This window comes from Callorhinus ursinus, unplaced genomic scaffold (assembly GCF_003265705.2).
Source record: "Callorhinus ursinus isolate GAN/ISIS: 27379988/994484 unplaced genomic scaffold, GSC_fseal_2.0 scaffold33, whole genome shotgun sequence".
Lineage (NCBI taxonomy): Eukaryota > Metazoa > Chordata > Mammalia > Carnivora > Otariidae > Callorhinus > Callorhinus ursinus.
In genome coordinates, this window is record NW_027397095.1 from 13,888,924 (window position 1) to 13,907,268 (window position 18,345).

Consider the following 18,345-nt stretch of genomic DNA (forward strand, 5'->3'; position numbering starts at 1 on the left):
AGAAATCTAAAAAGAAAGAAAGAAAAAAAAAACACAAGTCTTTCCCCCAGCGAGGTAAACTTTGGATAACATTGGGTTACCTGAGGAAAACGAAGCCTACAGAACCTAGCTTGCTTTCTTTCTTACTTTTTTTTTTTTGCAAAACCTATCTTTTGATCTGAAAATCACTGAACTTTTTTTTTTTTTCATTTTACTTATTTATTTTTCAGAGAGAGAGAAAGCAAGTGAATACAAGCAGGGGGAGCAGTAGGCTTCCCGCCGAGCAAGGAGCCCGATGGGGGACTAGGATCATGACCAGAGCTGAAGGCAGACACTTAACTGACTGAGCCACGCAAGCGTCCCAAACACTAAACTTTGAATAGTAAAGATTCTATTTACTACAAATAGAGACACTGAGCTAAGGCTCCAGAAAGCCCGGCCAGAAGCGGCTAACCACTTTGTATGCCGGGATTTGTAGTCCGCGAAAGAGTCGTTCTAGCCAAGATGGCGGAGTTGTTAAAGACGCGAGAAGAGCGGCCCCGAGGGAGTATGGGCCGCGAGGGGATTGGGCGGTGCAGGGATTCGATAGGCGGGAAGTTAAGACCAGGTGCTAAAACCTTTCCATCAAAGGAAGCCTGGCGCCCTGAAGTCTCGCGAGATCCTGGAGGGGCCCAATGGAACGTGGGGCCCGGCTTATCACTAGGGGCGTTTGTTGGGGGCGGAGCTCGACGGGAGTGGGCCGGGCGTCGTAGGTGCCCGGCGTAGCGGCGTTTAGGCCCGGCAGCCGCTGTGAGGAGCGAAGCCGTGGCCATGAAGGAGGAGAAGGAGCATAGGCCTAAGGAGAAGCGAGTAACCCTGTTGACTCCCCCGGGGGCCACAGGCAGCGGCGGTGGGGCTTCGGGGGACAGCACCAAAGGGGAAGATAAGCAGGATCGAAATAAGGAGAAGAAAGAGGCGCTGAGCAAGGTGCCTGGCCGGCGGTTGGCCCGGGAGAGGGCGGGACGGGTCCGCCACCCGCGAGGATGGTTGGGAATGGGGCTGCCCTCTTCCTCCCCCAGTCCGCGCTTCTGTTTCTTCACCTGAGTGAAAATCGCGTCACCTTCTCTTCATCCATTCGTCCGAGATGGGGGCGGGGGGAGAGCCCCTTTCGGCCAAGCCCCGGGGTGCGAGTGAGGGAAAAGGAGGGGATTCCCAGACGAGAAGGTTTAGGTCAGAGCCGTGAGATGATAGTGGGAGGGGGAGCGATAGTAAAGAGAATGAGGAATTAAAAGGTTGATTGGGGGGAATTACTAAATAGTGAAGGGGCCAGCAGGGGTGGGAGTAGTTTGTGATAAAGAGTATTAATGGAGGCGAGTTGAGCAAGAGTGGGGGGATTAATGGTCGGGGGGCCAGGTCAGTTTCACCCTATCTGGGGAGCAACGAGGGAACTTTGAGTATTCCGTGGAGTTTTGAATTCTTTACGCCGAATGAGGAAGGATTTTGTTTTAGGATGTGTCGGATGTGGTAGGGCGATAATAAGTCAAATGTTCGTGGCACCTACAAAGATCAGGGTTAGCCTACTAATTTCTTGCTAATATATCTATTGAAAAATGGGTGCTAGAAAATGATGGCGAAAACCAAGTGAACTGCGGGGCTTCCGTTTAACAGAACCTGAGATTTTCCTTGCTCCTTGCAGTTCTCATTTCTAAGAGTTTATTAAAAAAATTAATATTTTGTTTGACTAATTCTCAGCATTAGAATAATATTCTCCGGGTTTTTATAAGTGAGCTCATCTTTTAAAGACCATCTATTTTCAGAGACAGTGAGTCTTTCGGGTATGACAGAAAATTGATCTGTTCTAATTTTATTTTCCTTATTCATTTCTTAAGGTGGTAATTCGGAGATTACCTCCCACTTTGACCAAGGAGCAGCTTCAGGAACATCTTCAGCCTATGCCGGAGCATGATTATTTTGAGTTTTTTTCTAATGATACTAGGTAAAATGAATAAATAAAAGAGGGCGGGGGTAAATGAAAAATTTTCTTCCATTCTTTTTTATCCTACTGTTTTCCATTTGATTTTTGAACCTGTCTCTTTAATATATGCATACTTGTAATTCAGCCAGACACCTGCAAGCACATTTACATAATTGCTTTCCTCTCTGCAGTCTGTATCCTCATATGTATGCCAGAGCATACATCAACTTTAAAAACCAAGAGGACATTATTTTGTTCAGGGATCGCTTTGATGGTTATGTATTCCTTGACAATAAAGGTGAGTCCTTATAACTGAAGGGGAGTTTCTTTGTCATTTGTATGTTTAAGACAATGTGTGTATCGCTGTTTTCTCAATGCCTTCGTAGCTTTTCTAAAATTCTGGGTGATAAAGTTTTACACATTTGCTGAGCTTACTGTAGTCTTATAAACAGATGTGTGACTTTTCACAGCCCTTGGGTATTTTTATTAACCTGTTACTTCTGTAGTTTGATCAGCTGAATGAAATTGCCACTATTTTCTCTTCCTGTGGCAAATTTTTTTGCCCTGGATTAGATGATCTGTTGTTTTGACTATTTACTAGTTGGAGCAGTAATACTGATAAATGACTCTTTGAACTTGTATGACACATTTTAAATACTTACTTGTCATCTTGCTTCAAGGACCAACATTGATTTATTTTAATGTAAATCCTTTAAGCCAGTTGGAATACTGTTCAACTTTCTAATTTGTATTTGTACTTAAAACATCGAACTTGATGATTTCCCACTTTGTATCCAGGAGTCTATAGAGAAGAAAAACTTCAGCCTTAACTCTATTTATTATCTGCCCCTTGCAACATTTAGCCAGAGAATGTCCAAGCTGCCATTTACCACTTTTCTTTTGGCTTTGTGATCATAGGTAAATGACGTGTCTTTTTGTTGGGCTGTTTCTCAGTGTCAAATTAGGTAAAAATGAAATCTTTGTCAGGGAATATGCCAGTAAAAGTTGAAGAATTGCCACCGGGTTTGACCAGCTTTTATTAATCTCCGCCCCCCCTTCCCCCACCAAAAGCAGTTACTTCTGTACTCCAACTTTATTCCAGTAGATAGCAGTGTGTTCCTGGAAATCTGAGTTGTGTTTTAACTTTTTCTGATCTTTCTTATCCCTTATATTTAAACACGTGATGAATCTTGTCAATTTATTGTTTTTAAATATCTCGCTCATCTATTTATACTCTAACACTGTGTCCTTCCCTCCTAATGCTTAGACAACCATTGTCTCTAAACTTACAGAATTTTCCTTTTTTTTCATTTTTGTCTAACTCAGTCTGTTATATTGCCATGAAATTAATGTTTTTGAAAATAGTGATTTAAGATAGCAGTTGCAGGGGAAAAAGGTCCAAATTCCTTAGCCTGGTAGTCAGAGTCCTTCAGAGCCTCGCCTCACTGCTGGTTTTTTGTTTGTTTTTGTTTTTTTCAGCCTCTCTTCCACAGTTCCTTCTGCTTCAGTCTGGTTTATCTGTTCCTTCTCAAATAGATCAGTTAATAAGCTAATCTGATTCTGCATTCACTAGGATTTCCAAAATCATGTTTTCTCCCTGACCGCTTTGTGATGCCTTCTGGTCACTTCTGCTTATTCTATTCTGGCTTACATCTATGTGCCAATGATAGTATTTTATACCCTTTATGACATTATTCTATAGCAGGGATCTGGTGTATTTTCTTTTTCCCGCAGTCACTTGGTCTTTTGTATTGAGATATAACTTACATACCATAAAATTCAGTGGTTTTTAGTATATTCACAAAGTTGTACAACCATCACCACTATGTGATTCCAGAATGTTTTCATTATTCCAAAAAGAATCCTATAACCGTTAGCAATCATTTCCCCTTCTCCCTCTTCTGGACAAGTCATATAATATGTAGCCTTTGTGACTGCCTCTTTTACTTAGCATGTTTTCAAGATTCATCTGTGTTATTGCATATATTACCTGATTTCTTTTTTTTGTTTACATTTTTAAATGTGGTAAAATACACATAAATAAAATTTACCATCTTAACCATTTTAAGTGTATAGTTCAGTAGTGTTGAGTACATTCACACTGTTGTGCAACCAATCTCTAGAACTTGTTTATCTTGCAAGACTGAAACTCTATACCCATTAGATTAAATTTACCCAGTAAATCCCCATATCCCCATTTCTCCCTCCTCCCAGCCCCTGGCAACTACCATTCTGTCTCTGTGAACCATCATTCTGTATAAAGTTGACCATTCTAGGTACCTCATATGAGTGGAATCATATACTTTTTGACTTTTTGAGATTGGCTTATTTATTTAGCATAATGTCCTCAAGGTTGATCCATGTTGTAGGGTGTGTCAGAAATTCCTTTTTAAGCCAGAGTAATACTCCATTGTGTGTATATACACACACTGCATTTTATTTATCCATTTATCTGTTGAGGGACATCTGAATTGCTTCCACCTTTTGGCTATTATAAATAATGCTCCTATGAATGTGGGTGTACAAATATCTGTTCAAGTCTCTGCTTTCACTTCTTTTGAATATCTACCCAAAGGTGGAATTGCTGGGTCATATGGTAATTCTATTTTTAATTTCTTGAGGAACCACCATATTGTTTTCCAAGCAGCTGCACCATTTTACATTCCTACCAGTAATGCACGAGGGTTCTGAGTTCTCCATGTCCTTGCCAACACTTGTTATTCTGTTTTTTTTTCCTTTAATAGCTACCATTCTAATGGGTGTGAGGTGATACCTCATTGTGCTTTTGATTTGCATTTCCCTAATGATTAGTGAGGTAATATTTTAATCTTTTCATATGCGTGTTGGCCATTTGTATATCATCTTAGTAGAAATGTCTATTCAAGTCCTTTGAACATTTTTTAATTGGGTTTTTTTGTTACTGAGTTGTAGGAGTTCTTTATATATTCTGTATATTGGCCCTTAATCAGATAAATGATTTGCAAATATTTTCTTCCATTCTGTAGGTTGCCTTTTTACTCAGTTTTGTCCTTAGATGCACAGAAGTTCTTAATTTTGATGTAGTTCAATTTATCTATTTTTCACTTTTATTGCCTGTGCTTTTGGTGTCTCCTGGTGTAAAAAGAGCTTTATTGAGATATAATTCAGATGCCATAAAATTCACCCTTTTAAAGTGGTTTTTAGTATATTCATAGAGTTGTGCAGCTATCACCACAATCTAATTTTAGAATACATCTAGCACTCCAAAGAAACCCCATATTCATTAGTTGTCATTCCCCACTCTCCCCCAACTATGCCCCAGCTCTAGGCAATCACTGATCTTCTTTGTATCTTTATAGATTTGCCTAGTCTAGAGATTCATGATGTATTTTTGAATGAAAATTGATTTGTAGATTGTTTTTTCCCCACAAATCAAAATATCACACTTTACAAGTTGAATTTAAATGAATATTTTACTTCCCTGCCGTATCTTTTTCATTATGTGAATTTGGGGCTCCTTTGGTAACACATCGATTTTAGTTGTGCCCATGTGATTTGTGCTCATGTGATTTATGCCCATTGAGAGGCCCTATTCCGATGACTCCCATCAAAGGCCTAGAGAGCGGTGGGTTGACTCTCTTGTATCCACTTTTTGACTTTTTTATGTTATAGCAAGTGTGGTATTTTTTCTAAACAGGTCAGGAATATCCTGCTATAGTAGAATTTGCACCTTTTCAAAAAGCTGCAAAAAAGAAGACTAAGAAAAGAGATACCAAAGTTGGGACTATCGATGATGGTACAGTATAGCTCTAGTTATGTAATGCTATTGCCATTAAAAAATATTATCTTTGTGGGATTTAATTGGATTCCAATCTTCTAATAGGAAAACATAGAGAATAAGGTTCACGAGAAATGTAATTCACTGATGAAAGCTTTGTTTAATTGTTAGAATGGAAGTGGGTTTCCTGTGGAAGTCCCACTCTTCCAACTACTGCCATTTCATTCCTCCAGCATCAAGCAATGTATTGTTGACTGTTGAGCAGTAAATTACCTTTGGTTTGTTGATTAGAAGACAATGGGGAAAAATGAGATGTATCAAAGTACAACAACTCCTTAAGGTCTCATACTATTTTATGACGATTTTTTTGGTTTCCATTTTTGAAAGAGGGGAGGTTTATCACTGAGAGGTGGGATGGAAAAATTTCTATACTTCAGTAACTCAAGTAACAATATAAAGTAGCTGAAGTGGCCTATTTTTTTTTTAGGCTTTAAATATGCGGCTAACTGCACACATAGTAATTACATTGAACTGGCATAGAGGAACTGAAAAACTAGAATAATTGCCATGTAGGGTAAACTGGATCCAGATTTTGAGCTCTGTAAGGTTATGTTGGATAAGACTTAGCTGTAATATTTTATATCTGATTGACACTTTGGAATCATCTAGTTTGATTTCCATTATTTATTATAGTGGGTATTTTATAAAGAAAACATGGAAAAGATTTCACCACACAGGTACTTACTGATTGTATCAAAATTCAGATATGGGAGACTAGATCAGTGACATGCTCCACAGTGTGCAGAAACTCCACAAGTACAAGCAATGGAATGACTCAGATGTGTTACCCTTTCTGATGTCGGATGCATCTAAAAAACAACTCCAGGAATTACCATAAGCTCCAGTGCAACATCTAGGACCTCAATTTATCTTTCTGGAACACCTGATTTTCAGACGTTCGGTTTACTTAAAGCGAGGTGTACCCATACAGGAATTGCTTACATGCTATCTATAATACTGTGAAGGTCCCATAATTATAACTTTCAATTCTCACATAAGTGTGACTTTGGGTTGGTTAGAGCAGTGACTTTTAAAGCAAACTACTGAACATTCCTGTGGTGTCTGATTATCCCTGACTCCGTATTATACCAGACTCCCTTAGTGCATATAGGGAATAGGAGTTCTGAGAGTAAGGGACCGATAAAGCCCTAAATAGTCTAGTGGGTATGTTTAGGTTTATTTTTAATCTTCCATGATGTAGAAAGTTTTTTTAAGGTCTATATTTTCTGTTTACTTAAACAATGGTTTAGATCCAGAATATAGAAAATTTTTGGAAAGTTATGCTGCAGATAATGAGAAAATGACATCTACTCCAGAGACACTGCTAGAGGAAATAGAAGCAAAAAATAGAGAATTAATAGGTAAGTGGGCAACAGGAATTAAGGACAATGGCTTTTTCCTCAGAAGACTTGTCTGACTCCCACTTCTGGCACTTGCTGTGTGACCATGGGGAAGGCATTTACTTCTCTGAGACTCTGTTTCTTTTGCTGTAAAATGCATATAGTACCTCCCTCACAGGGTTATGTAAATGCATTGATAAGATGGGAAAAATTCTCTGTGACCTGTTTTAATGCCACATAAATATAAGTAGAAAAAGTTTAAAGACTCATGGGACCTTTAGATGTTGGTAAGCCTTTGAAGATCAACTGGTATTTTCTAGTAACAAGCAGCTCACATTGCTGAAAAAAATTTGAAAATACCAAAAGGTGAAATTAGTTACTGCAAAATTGAAAACTTTTTGAGAAAGTCTAGTTTGGATGTTCTAGTAGTAAATTGTCACTCTTCTAGTAATAAATGGTCACTCCTCTATCAGCTCTAAACATAAGCAAAGCCCCTGACCCAAGATTTCCACTCCTAGGAATTTATCCAAAGGAAGTATGCTTTCAAAAACCTAACTATAAGGCGGGGTTCCTGGGTCGGTCAGTCAGTTAAGCATCCCGACTCTTGATTTAGGCTCAGGTCATGATCCTCAGGGTCATGAGATCAAGCCCTGCGCCGGGCTCCACACTGAGCATGGAGCCTGCGTAAGATTCTCTCCCCTCCCTCTGCCCCTCCCCATTCTCTCTCTCTCTAAAAACAAAACAAAACACCCCAAAACATTAAAAAAAAACTATTTACAAGACTAGATAGCATTATTCAGGATATTGAAAATTACATATTCTAAAACTTTTTTTTTTAATATTTTATTCATTTATTTGAGAGAGAGTGTGAAAGAGAGCACGAGCGGTGGGAGGGGTGGAGGGAGGGGGAGAGGGAGGGAGAAGCAGACTCCTCAATGAACAGGGAGCCCATAGGGTCCAATCTGAGGACCCCGAGATCATGACCTGAGCCAAAGGCAGACGCTTAACCAACTGAGCCACCCAGGTGCCCCTAAAATGGTTTTTATTAATAGATGCAGAGTATAAGCCCATCTCTGATGATTTCCTTAGAATAAATTCCCAGAAGTGGAATTGTAGGGTCAGAAAGATTAGATGTTTTTAGCTCCTTCCTCCAATTTCTTCCCAGTTGAACAAATTTATATTCCCATCTGTAAAACAAGAGAATGTCCTTTGCACTCAATTCTCACCAACACTGGGAATTACTGTTTTAAGAAATTGTTTTAATTTGAATTTCTTCACTTTTTAAAAAGTATTTTAAACCTTCAGAATTGAAGTAGAATATCGTGAAACTTCTTTCTGATAACGTACTTGTGAACTGTTTTAAGGGGTATACTTTCCCCACCTTGGGTGGTTGGCAGGGAATGTCAGAAAATGGAATCCTTTCTAGGGGTTGATAAGTATTATTAATAATCTGTTTACATTTATGTAGCTAAAAAGACAACCCCACTTTTGAGCTTCCTGAAAAACAAGCAGGTAAACCTTTTGTTTTTATAGTTCTCTCAGTACTTTTATTTCATTGGTTCATAGTCTGTAAACATACGAGCATTGGGTTCCTAGAGGAGAAATAGCTGCTTCTTCCACCATTATTCTTTAAAGATTTAGCTCATTGGCCTCACTCTCTGGCCCTCTCCTTCAGTCTGGTTGTTGGGCCAAGGATTCACTCTGCAAACCCAGAGAGTCTTTAGCTTGTTCCAGAGACACTCCCTTGATTTTCAGAAAGCCTCTGGAAATATAGCAAGGCAACAGTGGGAGACTCTGATACTCGCAGGCTCTGGTCTTTATTCTCATATTCATAATGGGATGGGGAAGGGGGTTAAAGAGATAGGATGCCACTTTGTAGAAAGTAGGAAGGAAGGACGATCCAATTTAGTGGGTTCTCACTATACCTTTGGGATTAAGTTTTTGGTGATGATTATCTTGTTTGCAGCCTTATGTTGATGTTTCTTTCCAGAGAATGAGAGAAGAAAAAAGAGAAGAAAGAAGGAGACGAGAAATAGAAAGGAAAAGACAAAGAGAAGAAGAGAGGAGGAAATGGAAAGAAGAAGAAAAACGAAAAAGGAAAGATATAGAAAAGCTAAAGAAGATAGACCGAGTTCCAGAAAGGGAAAAAATAAAGGATGAACCAAAGATTAAGGTATGGAAAATCACTTAAATAGACTGCATGTTGCTAAAAATTGCATGTATCTACTTCTTTAAATATGCATGCATCTTGTGTTGGTGTAAATACAATTTTTTGGTTTTGTTGTCTTTTTTGGGGGGGAGGTGAACCAATAGGAATCTTTACTATAATGCTAATAGTATTATTTTTTAAAATTCTTGATAATTTAAACAGATTACATAACTTACATATTTCTTCAGTGAATATCTGCGTTATTTTTATCATTGAGAATGTTCAATGTTTGGATTATTATTCTCTCAGTTCTTCATAAGTAAGGGCTTAGGGCTGGCTGGCATGAATTATGGGTTTTATGCAGCTTTTCCTTCATATTTGATACATGAAGTTGCCTCATCTGTTTGTTTTCCACTGTCTTCAGGTACACAGGTTTCTGTTACAAGCTGTGAATCAGAAAAATGTAAGGACCAAGTACATGATACAGAGCACCTAGTATCATGTCACACACACAGGTCTTAGTTAATAATAAGTCCTTTCGGTGGTGGTGGTAGTGATACCTGTAGAAAACTCCTTCAGACTGACTTGAGTCTTATTAAAATCTGAGCCATTTTAAATTCCTACTTTAGAAGGAAGCCCAGATGACTTCCTGATGCTCTGCTGGGTACCCAGAAGCTTCAACAGTATACAGCTAGAGGATAACTGTGCCTAAATAGCTCTTTCTCTTCCTGTGCCTCTCCTAACGGGCTGCCTTATGGGAATATTAGGGATAAATATCCTGTATCCCATGCTTCCCCTCTCACATGATTCTCCCTACCTTCTCTCATCTACCTGGGAATCTGTGAGCGGCAGATTCTGATTAACACACTGCATGTAGGAAGAGGAAAACTTGTAGAAAAATCCCAGCCTTACTGCTTCCCTTCTGAGGGCATGGCTTAGGCAGCTTCTGCTCCCACAAACCTCTTGGGGAAGTACTAGTACCTAGTACTTCAGAGAAAGTCAGAAAAAAATCTCACAGAAATGGTGGCAGGGTCTCCTTTTACCTCCTCAAAATTAAGCACTTTACGTGGCCAGGGCCTGTTCCCCCAAGGCTCTCCCGGGCTCATTATTGGCGATAAGGAGCTTGGTAGTGGGGTGGAAAGGTTCCCATCTTAATTCCTTCTAGTGATCTCTCTCTCTGCCATGCCACAAGTGACCTGACTGGCTATTCCTATCAGCAAGGCAGAAGGTAGAGCCAGCCATACTAGAAACATGCACTAATGTTCTTAATAGAGTAATGAACATCCTGGCTTCCAACAAAGATGTTCATTAGAAAAAAACACTTCCAGTGAAACCTGCCTCACTTTACATTGGTGCCTCCTCAGTGTCCAGTCTGGACTCGCCATTTGCAGTGGCTGTGTGCTGAAATACTTCATGCTTAAGTCTTGTGGTGCTTTGCCTTTTGCTTGGTGACTTGTGTGATGCCTTCACCCTGAGATGAAACTTTGTATGATGCCTTCACTCTGAGACTTGAAATTCTTCTATTTTGCCTAAGAATCTCTCTGAATATCCAACGCTTGGGGGTATTCTAGAGAGGTTTGTGGCAGTGGTGACAAACTATTTTGATAGCAATTTGGACTTTATAAAGCACGTTTATTTTAGAATTCCATTCTGTCATATATATGTGTGTATCTCATATATATGTATATATATGTATGTGTGTATACATATATATATGTGTATATACATAGTGACATTGAGCAGAGTTCCTACTCAGTAGAGATGGAACTTCACTGTTCTGTGAGGTATTTGGATTTTTAAATCAAATAATGAAAACTGTGATTGTACCATCATAAGTGTGTTATTCTCAGGCTCAAGGCAAAGTTATTCTTGCAATGGATCTCTCCTTTGGTGACAAAGGTATTTGTCATTCCAAGTACTACAAGAAAACGGTCCAACAGTAATCTGCCTAGAATTTTAAATTGTGGCCAATTTTCTCATCAAGTTATATCAGTATGCTAGTTGGCTACAGAAGGCGTACTTGGAAGTGGGCACTGGTTCACTGAAAGGTTGACCCATCTAAAGCCAAAGGAGTCTTGATCCTGTTGCCACAAGTGACTAAACCACTTTGAGTGGATAACACTTTCACATTAATAGCATCCTTTTAGTCAATCACTGCTCTTGTGCACTATTCACCTGTAAGTTGAAGAGTACCTGCAGAAAGAGGCCTTCTACAGCCTAGATTTAAAATATTTAGTATATTGTTTTCTTTATAGAATCAGAAGAGAATGTCCCACCCTTCAAAATAATAAATTTGTTCTCTTTAAAGCTACTCAAGAAGCCAGAAAAGGGAGACGAAAAAGAATTAGATAAAAGAGAAAAAGCAAAGAAACTGGACAAAGAGAATCTGAATGATGAAAGAGCCAGTGGGCAGAGCTGTACACTGCCCAAGCGCTCTGATGGTGAACCTAAAGATGAAAAGCCTAAGAGGTCGGTAGCTGAGGGCTCTTTGGTACACTTGTTTTCAACATGTTTCTACGTGCTACTTTTCCTGCCCTGTCCTGGACGCGTGCCTGAATTATGAGGGGTGGGGGGATGAGGAGGAAAGGTTTCAAATACTCTAGCATCTTAACCTGGGTGAATGACTTCTGGTGTGCACTTTTTGGTTTGTTTGTTTTTTTTTTTTGTTTTTTTTTTTTTTACTGGTTTTCAAAACGCTAGTAGTTTTTGACTCGGCTCCAACAGTGCCGCCTCACTGTAGCAGCCAGGTGCTAATCAGAGCACTGGTGCGTGTGCGACTAGATGGGCTCTGAGGGCCCGCTCAGCTCTGTTTCCCACGCAGGCCCGAAGAGGAGAGTGGCAGAGACTACCGCGAGCGGGAGCGGGACTACGAGCGAGACCCGGAGCGCGTCCTGCGGGAGAGGGAGAGGCTGAAGCGGCAGGAGGAGGAGCGCCGCAGGCAGAAGGAGCGCTACGAGAAGGAGAAGGCTTTTAAAAGGAAGGAGGAAGAGCTGAAGAAAGAGAAAGAAGCGGTCCGGGATAAAGGAAAGAAGACTGAAAGTACAGAAGCAGTAGGCGGCTCCGAAAAAACTGAAAAGAAAGAGGAAGTGGTTAAGAGAGATCGCATAAGAAACAAGGTGCTGCTTTTCGTTCTGTTTTCGTGAGGACTTTTTTTCCCCCCTGCAAGTGTAAAGGAAAGGGCTAGCTCCCCGTTTATGACAGACTTTGTAAAGGGCAAGTTGAACTGTCTGCAACTTTTTTTCAGTCTCGGTTGGGTCCTTTCATTAACATTGTGGAAATTTCAAAAGGACACAAAAGTAGAACAGAGTTTTTAAAGATAGATAGATAGATAGATAGTTAGATTTATTTATTCGAGAGAGAGTGAGCACAAGCAGGAGGGGCAGAGGGAGAGGGAGAGAGAATCTCAAGTAGACGCCACACTGAGTGCAGAGCCCGATGCGGGGCTCGATCTCACAACCCGGAGATCTGGACCTGGGCTGAAATCAAGAGTCAGACGCTTAACTGACTGCGCCACCCAGGCGCCCCTGGATTATTTTTAAGCAAATCCTAGACATACCATCTTCTTTAAATACATCAATATTAGAGACAGATTCTTTTTTTTTTTTAAGATTTTACTTATTCTTTTGAGAGAGAGAGAGAGAGAGAGCACAAGCAGGGGGAGAGGCAGGGGGAGAGGAAGAAGGAGGCTCCCCGCAGAGCAGGGAGCCCGATGTGGGACTCGATCCCAGGACCCTGAGACCATGACCTGAGCCGAAGGCAGATGCTTAACCATCTGAGCTACCCAGGCGCCCCAGATTCTTTTTCTTAATACAACCCCAATAGCATTTTCATACCCCCCCAAAAAACCCTAATAATAATTCCTTAATGCCCTACCTTCTGTGTTGTTTTTTGCAATTGTCTCACTAATAACTTCTTTATAGGCTCTAAACATGGTCTTGTATCCTTAAGTGTCTTTTAATCTAAACAATCCCCCCTTCTTTCGTTATCCTGCCATTTATTTGCTACAGAAACCTGTAGTTTGTCCTGAGGAGCTATCGGCTCTAAATTGGTTGGGCTAATTATATCCCTGTGGTACCATTTAACATGTTTCTCTATCTTCTCTGTTTCTTTGAAAACTAGTAGTTATACCTAGGGCAGGGGTCAGCAGATTTTTTCTGTAAAGGGCCAGATGGTAAATATTTTAGGCCTTGTGGGCCATATGGTCTCTATTAGAACCACTAAGCTCTGAAGGAAAGCAGGCATAAATATGTAAAAGAATGAGTATGGCTGTGGGCCAATCAGACTTTATTCATAAAAACAGGTGGCTCCTCACCTACAGGCCTGAATATATTCAGGCTCAATTTTTGGCAAAAATACTTCATAGATTGGGGCACCTGGGTGGCTCAGTCAGTTGAGCGTCTGACTCTTGATTTCAGCTTGGGTCATGATCTCAGGGTCGTGGGTTTAGGCCCCACCATCAGGCTCTGCGCTTAGTGGAGTCTGCTTCTCTCCCTGCCCCTCCCCATGTACTGTCTCTCTCTCAAATAAATAAATAAATCTTAAAAAACAAAGAATACTTCATAGATAGAGGGGCGCCTGACTGGCTTAGTCAGTAGAGCATGCGACTCTTAATCTCAGGGTTGTGAGTTCAAGCCCCACATTGGGTGTAGAGATTACTTAAAAATAAAATCTTAAAAAGAGAATACTTCGAAGATTGTGTTGTGTACTTCCTATTGCATCATATCAGGAGGCATGGGACATAAAAGGGTGTCTTTCTAGTGTAATGTTCTGATCAATAGCAATTGTATTGTGGTTATGGAACAGGATGTCCTTGTTTTTCGGATATACAAGGTGAAATATTTAGGGATGAAAGGTCATGATGTCTGCAACTTACATTTCTATAGATTTAAAATTTCTCAAGGTGATAAAGTTGAAAAAACCATTGATCAGTAGGTTCAGGTATTGTAAGCCTGATCCATCTACTATAAAACATTTTTAGCCTGAAATTCAGTTTATATAGGAAAGGCGGGATAAACACTTTCCCTTTATGTACCAGCATTCAGAGTAATGAGTTGGTATCCCAGCCGCTTCTAGGTAATCAGTGTTTTGTTTTGTCTGTAATAATTTGTGGATTTAGAAATATTTGGTGTATTCCAACTTGTTATTATCAGTTATTGTCCTTGTTGAGGTTTACATTGTCCCATCTTTGCACAGTGGGAGCCCCATCATCCATTTCTTTAAATACTATGCAGGAATCTTACCTGTTTCAACATTTTGTCTTATAAAAATAGTGAAACATTTTGCTGGAATTATTCAGTTGAGAATAATGCTTTAAGGCTAACTTTTTTTTTTTAAGATTTTATTTATTTATTTGAGAGAGAATGAGAGATAGAGAGCACGAGAGGGAAGAAGGTCAGAGGGAGAAGCAGACTCCCTGCTGAGCAGGGGGCCCGATGCGGGACTCGATCCCGGGACTCCAGGATCATGACCTGAGCCGAAGGCAGTCGCCCAACCAACTGAGCCACCCAGGCGCCCTACGGCTAACTTTCATACACTAGGGAGAAAGAGTCAGGAAGGCTCATGTAATTTTTTGTTGAATTCTAAAAAGGGCCTATACATCTAAGTTTTCCAGGATCATACTGTCATAAACCACACACGTTACTTGAACTGAGAGGTACGTGATGACTTTAATTGGGGCTTATTTAGGAATCTGAGATCTAAAATGCCACCTAGAGAGTCTCAGGCTGGGGTGTTAAGTTGCCATACATGAATTAAGAAATAATCATGTTTGTGGCAAGTTGCATGGGGTCTGAGCTCGTAATTTCAGGGAGGTCTCCACTTAAGACTTTGCATTCTTTATTTACTATTTTTTTTTTAAAGATTTTATTTATTCATTTGACAGAGAGAGAGCACAAGTAGGCAGAGTGGCAGGGAGAGGGAGAAGCAGGCTCTCCGCTGAGTGGAGAGCCGGACGCGGGGCTGGATCCCAGGACCCAGGGATAATGACCTGAGCCAAAGGCAGCCGCTTAACCGACTGAGCCATCCAGGCGCCCCTCTTTATTTACTATTTTACTCCAAAAATTTTCTTACGTGGCAGCGAATGTTAAAGTCAATTTAGTGATGGGGAAGAGAGACAGGCAATGGCTGAGGTTTTGAAGTAAAGGAAATTCAAGCTAATTCAGTTCATCTTGAAATGGTTAAGAAAATTACTGAAAACGTACCGTAGGCTTAGAAAATAATACTTACAAAATGGTTGCTTTTATTTGGAGATAGGGGAAAGGAAGTGGGCAGTTAAGAGGCAAGTTAACCATCAGCACTGTCAGGGACTGTGCCCTCACATTTTTGATCTCGTAGGAGTTGTTTTTGGTATATATCAATACACAACGTATGACTCTGAAAATCCCCTGTAAATGTTTAGTAGCAGTGTTGTAACATTAACATTTAATTTTATTTTAGGATCGCCCAGCAATGCAGCTTTACCAACCAGGAGCTCGAAGCCGAAATCGACTCTGTCCGCCTGATGACAGCACCAAGTCTGGAGATTCAGCAATAGAAAAAAAGCAGGAAAGTGGTATTAGCCATAGAAAAGAAGGAGGAGAGGAGTGATAAGTCCAAAAGGCCTTAGGTGTCCTGACTGTCTAGGCAGCCAAAGAGCATGTATTAAGCAATCCAGAAGTGCCTTCAGGGCAAAGGAGTAGAGAGAGAGAAAGGGGATCGCTGTGCTGGTGGGGTACACTGCAGAGGAGTATGTTTTTTTCTTTGCGTCAAAGCAGGAACCTGATCGCAGGTTCAGGTTGGAAGTTCAATTTCATTTTTTATGCAGTTCCTACAAATTAATTTTCAAGTGTCAGACAAAGATGAGGGAGAGGACATGCATTGCAGTTTGCAGGCAGGAAAGGTCCGGTGAGGACTTAATTAGGTATGACATGAGAAGGGGGAAAAAAAAAGACAGCTGGTTCTAAAAGCAAGGTTTTGTTAAATCCTGGATTGAATTTTCTTAATTTGAGTGGAACAGAGTCACTGTGAAGTCTTGTTCAGATCTAGTTACATTCATTGTTGATGATAACTGTTGACTTTGTGTAGTGTAGATGCAACAAGCATGTAATTGTAGTACAAGGACAGTGGAGGATATAACAAATTTTCGTCTGTACAAAAATTTAAAGTCATGTCGTGTCTATATCCTGTGTCCTAAAATTTTAGGATTTAGTTTTTTGTTTGCTTACGTGAGCTTAGCATAAAGAGTATTTTTAAACATCTCCTTTTGCCTTTAGCAGTTTTTATATTAATAAGTAAAATTTAACCCTTGTTTGTTTCTTGACAATCCAGTCTTTGTTTTAATCTTAGGTCTCATGATCTGAGTGCATACCCTCTCCAGGAAGGAAACCGTATCAATATTTGTTCCTGTCAAATAGCAACTTTTAGTCCTGGCTTGTTTTGCATTGATGTCAATAAATATCAACATCACTCAAGTGTGAAGCCAAGTGTATTTATTAACTTTACTAAATTAGCTATTCATTTTGAGACATTAAACTTTTGATACTGAATTAACCCCTTGGGTATTTTGAAAGGGGAGGAAGGATGCTTATTTCTGCCTTCACTAGCATTATTTTATTTTGCCCACCAAGATCAAATCATGGTTCACTACTCTTGTTCCACAAGAACCAAAATGTGTGGACAACATCCTTGAGCTGCTGCTTAATATTCATCCTGACAGCTTCTCCTAATGTGGCGTCAGTCTGCCTTTACTTAATAAGCCACTGCTTTAGTTTTACTCAGCTTTTAGAAACCGGTATCCCAAGAGGCAGGTGAAGAGGACTGAAGATGACTAAAAGAATGGTCCTCAACTGGGAGAGAGGACTAAAATACAGGAAGGGAAAATTTCAAAGAGAATGGCTGGCAGTGGTCTGTGCCACAGAGCGGTCAGGGAAGCTGAGATGCGCTCACCGGGCTTGGCAGCACTGAGGTCAGTAGTGAATTGCCGAGGCAGCAGAAACCATGTTACGGTGAGGGGTGAGTGGCGGGTAGGAAATGCAGATGGGGCAGCTGGATAATTGGACCTTGGAGCTCAGAGAAGAGATCTGGGCTGGAGATAGAGATTTGGAATTCATCTAGTTCTAGGTGATCATTGAAGCCATGGGTCTAGATTTAGTCACTTAGGGAAAGAGAGTGAAGAAAGAACAAGCAGACCTAGGGCCCAGCCTTGAGGAACCCTAAGGTTACAGGTGAGGAAAGTATCTACAAAGACAGAAAAGGAGGAGCCAGAGAGTAGGTGGGAAACCAGAAGACTCCGACATTCCCTAACCCAGGAGAAAAGACTGAAGAAGGCGAAGGAAGTGGCCATTAGGGTTGGATGCTGCTGGAAGGTCAAGTGTGATGCTCAAATAAAGGCCACAGGTTTCAGTGACTTAAAATCTCTGATGACCTGGAATCCTAGGGCGTGGAAGCCAGACTGAGGTTGAGAATGGAAACAGCACAGAGAGAAGTTTGGCAGTGAGAGAATGAAGACCGGTGAATGGTGGTGATATGAAGGATTGTTTTAAATAGAACTACTAAAGCCTGCTTGGAAGCTGAAAGGAAAGCTCTGAGAGGCCCCAGGGGAAGCAATCATCAGTAGCGTAGGTCTCCCGGGAAGGCAGGCGAAAGCGGGGCAGCACAGGGGACAGCAGGCCTGCGGAGAAGTGGAGAGGCGACGCTCCGCAGCCCGCAGCCCTGAGCTGATAGCGCCTGCCTCCCTCCCCAGCCTGGGACCCACAGCCAGCCCTCTCTGGGCTGTTTGCCCATCGGCACCTCCCTCGTTCGTTCTGCTTGCCTTGCCAGTCCGACTCGGTAACCACACTTCCCTGCACCCCTTATATTTTTTCCATTTACGTTCATTTTAGCCAACATTTACTAATCACTGACGGTGTGCCAGGCCCCGGGGCGGGGGTGGGTGTCAAGGACTCAAGTCGCTGTCTTTGAGAAACCATGGTCTAGTGGTGGCAAGAAACAACTAGAAATAACCAGAGCACGGTGCCCCGTTGTGAGCAGGGCTATGATGGCCTGGCCGGGTGTGGGAGTCTCCCGCCCCTAAGCTGCCAAGTGTTGCTGGAGAAAATCCCAAAAGAAGATCGGCTGCTGAGACTACAGG

General features: G+C 41.1%; 1 protein-coding gene across 4 annotated transcripts; it reads left to right on the top strand.

Annotated features, from left to right (window-relative positions):
- Positions 1-673: 673 nt before the first annotated feature.
- UPF3B (UPF3B regulator of nonsense mediated mRNA decay) lies at positions 674-16,687 on the top strand. 4 transcript variants are annotated; one of them, XM_073879214.1, is made up of 12 exons: positions 674-945; positions 1,848-1,954; positions 2,125-2,231; positions 5,610-5,708; positions 7,001-7,111; positions 8,559-8,602; positions 9,081-9,263; positions 9,664-9,702; positions 11,548-11,708; positions 12,061-12,355; positions 15,675-15,780; positions 16,561-16,687. In XM_073879214.1, the coding sequence occupies exons 1-12, from the start codon at positions 790-792 to the stop codon at positions 16,569-16,571; spliced, it is 1,419 nt and encodes a 472-aa protein (XP_073735315.1). In that variant the 5' UTR covers positions 674-789; the 3' UTR covers positions 16,572-16,687. The 4 variants fall into 4 exon arrangements, with proteins under 4 accessions (XP_073735315.1, XP_073735314.1, XP_073735316.1 ...); XM_073879213.1 differs by having other exon boundaries at positions 675-945; positions 15,675-16,687; XM_073879215.1 differs by lacking the exon at positions 5,610-5,708 and having other exon boundaries at positions 675-945; positions 15,675-16,687.
- Positions 16,688-18,345: the final 1,658 nt, after the last annotated feature.

Coding starts and splice junctions, on each gene's coding strand:
- UPF3B (XM_073879213.1), top strand. CDS start 790: ATGAAGGAGGAGAAGGAGCATAGGCCTAAGGAGAAGCGAGTAACCCTG. Junction 8,603..9,080: donor GCTTCCTGAAAAACAAGCAG/GTAAACCTTTTG, acceptor GTTTCTTTCCAG/AGAATGAGAGAAGAAAAAAG. Junction 9,264..9,663: donor AGGATGAACCAAAGATTAAG/GTATGGAAAATC, acceptor CACTGTCTTCAG/GTACACAGGTTTCTGTTACA.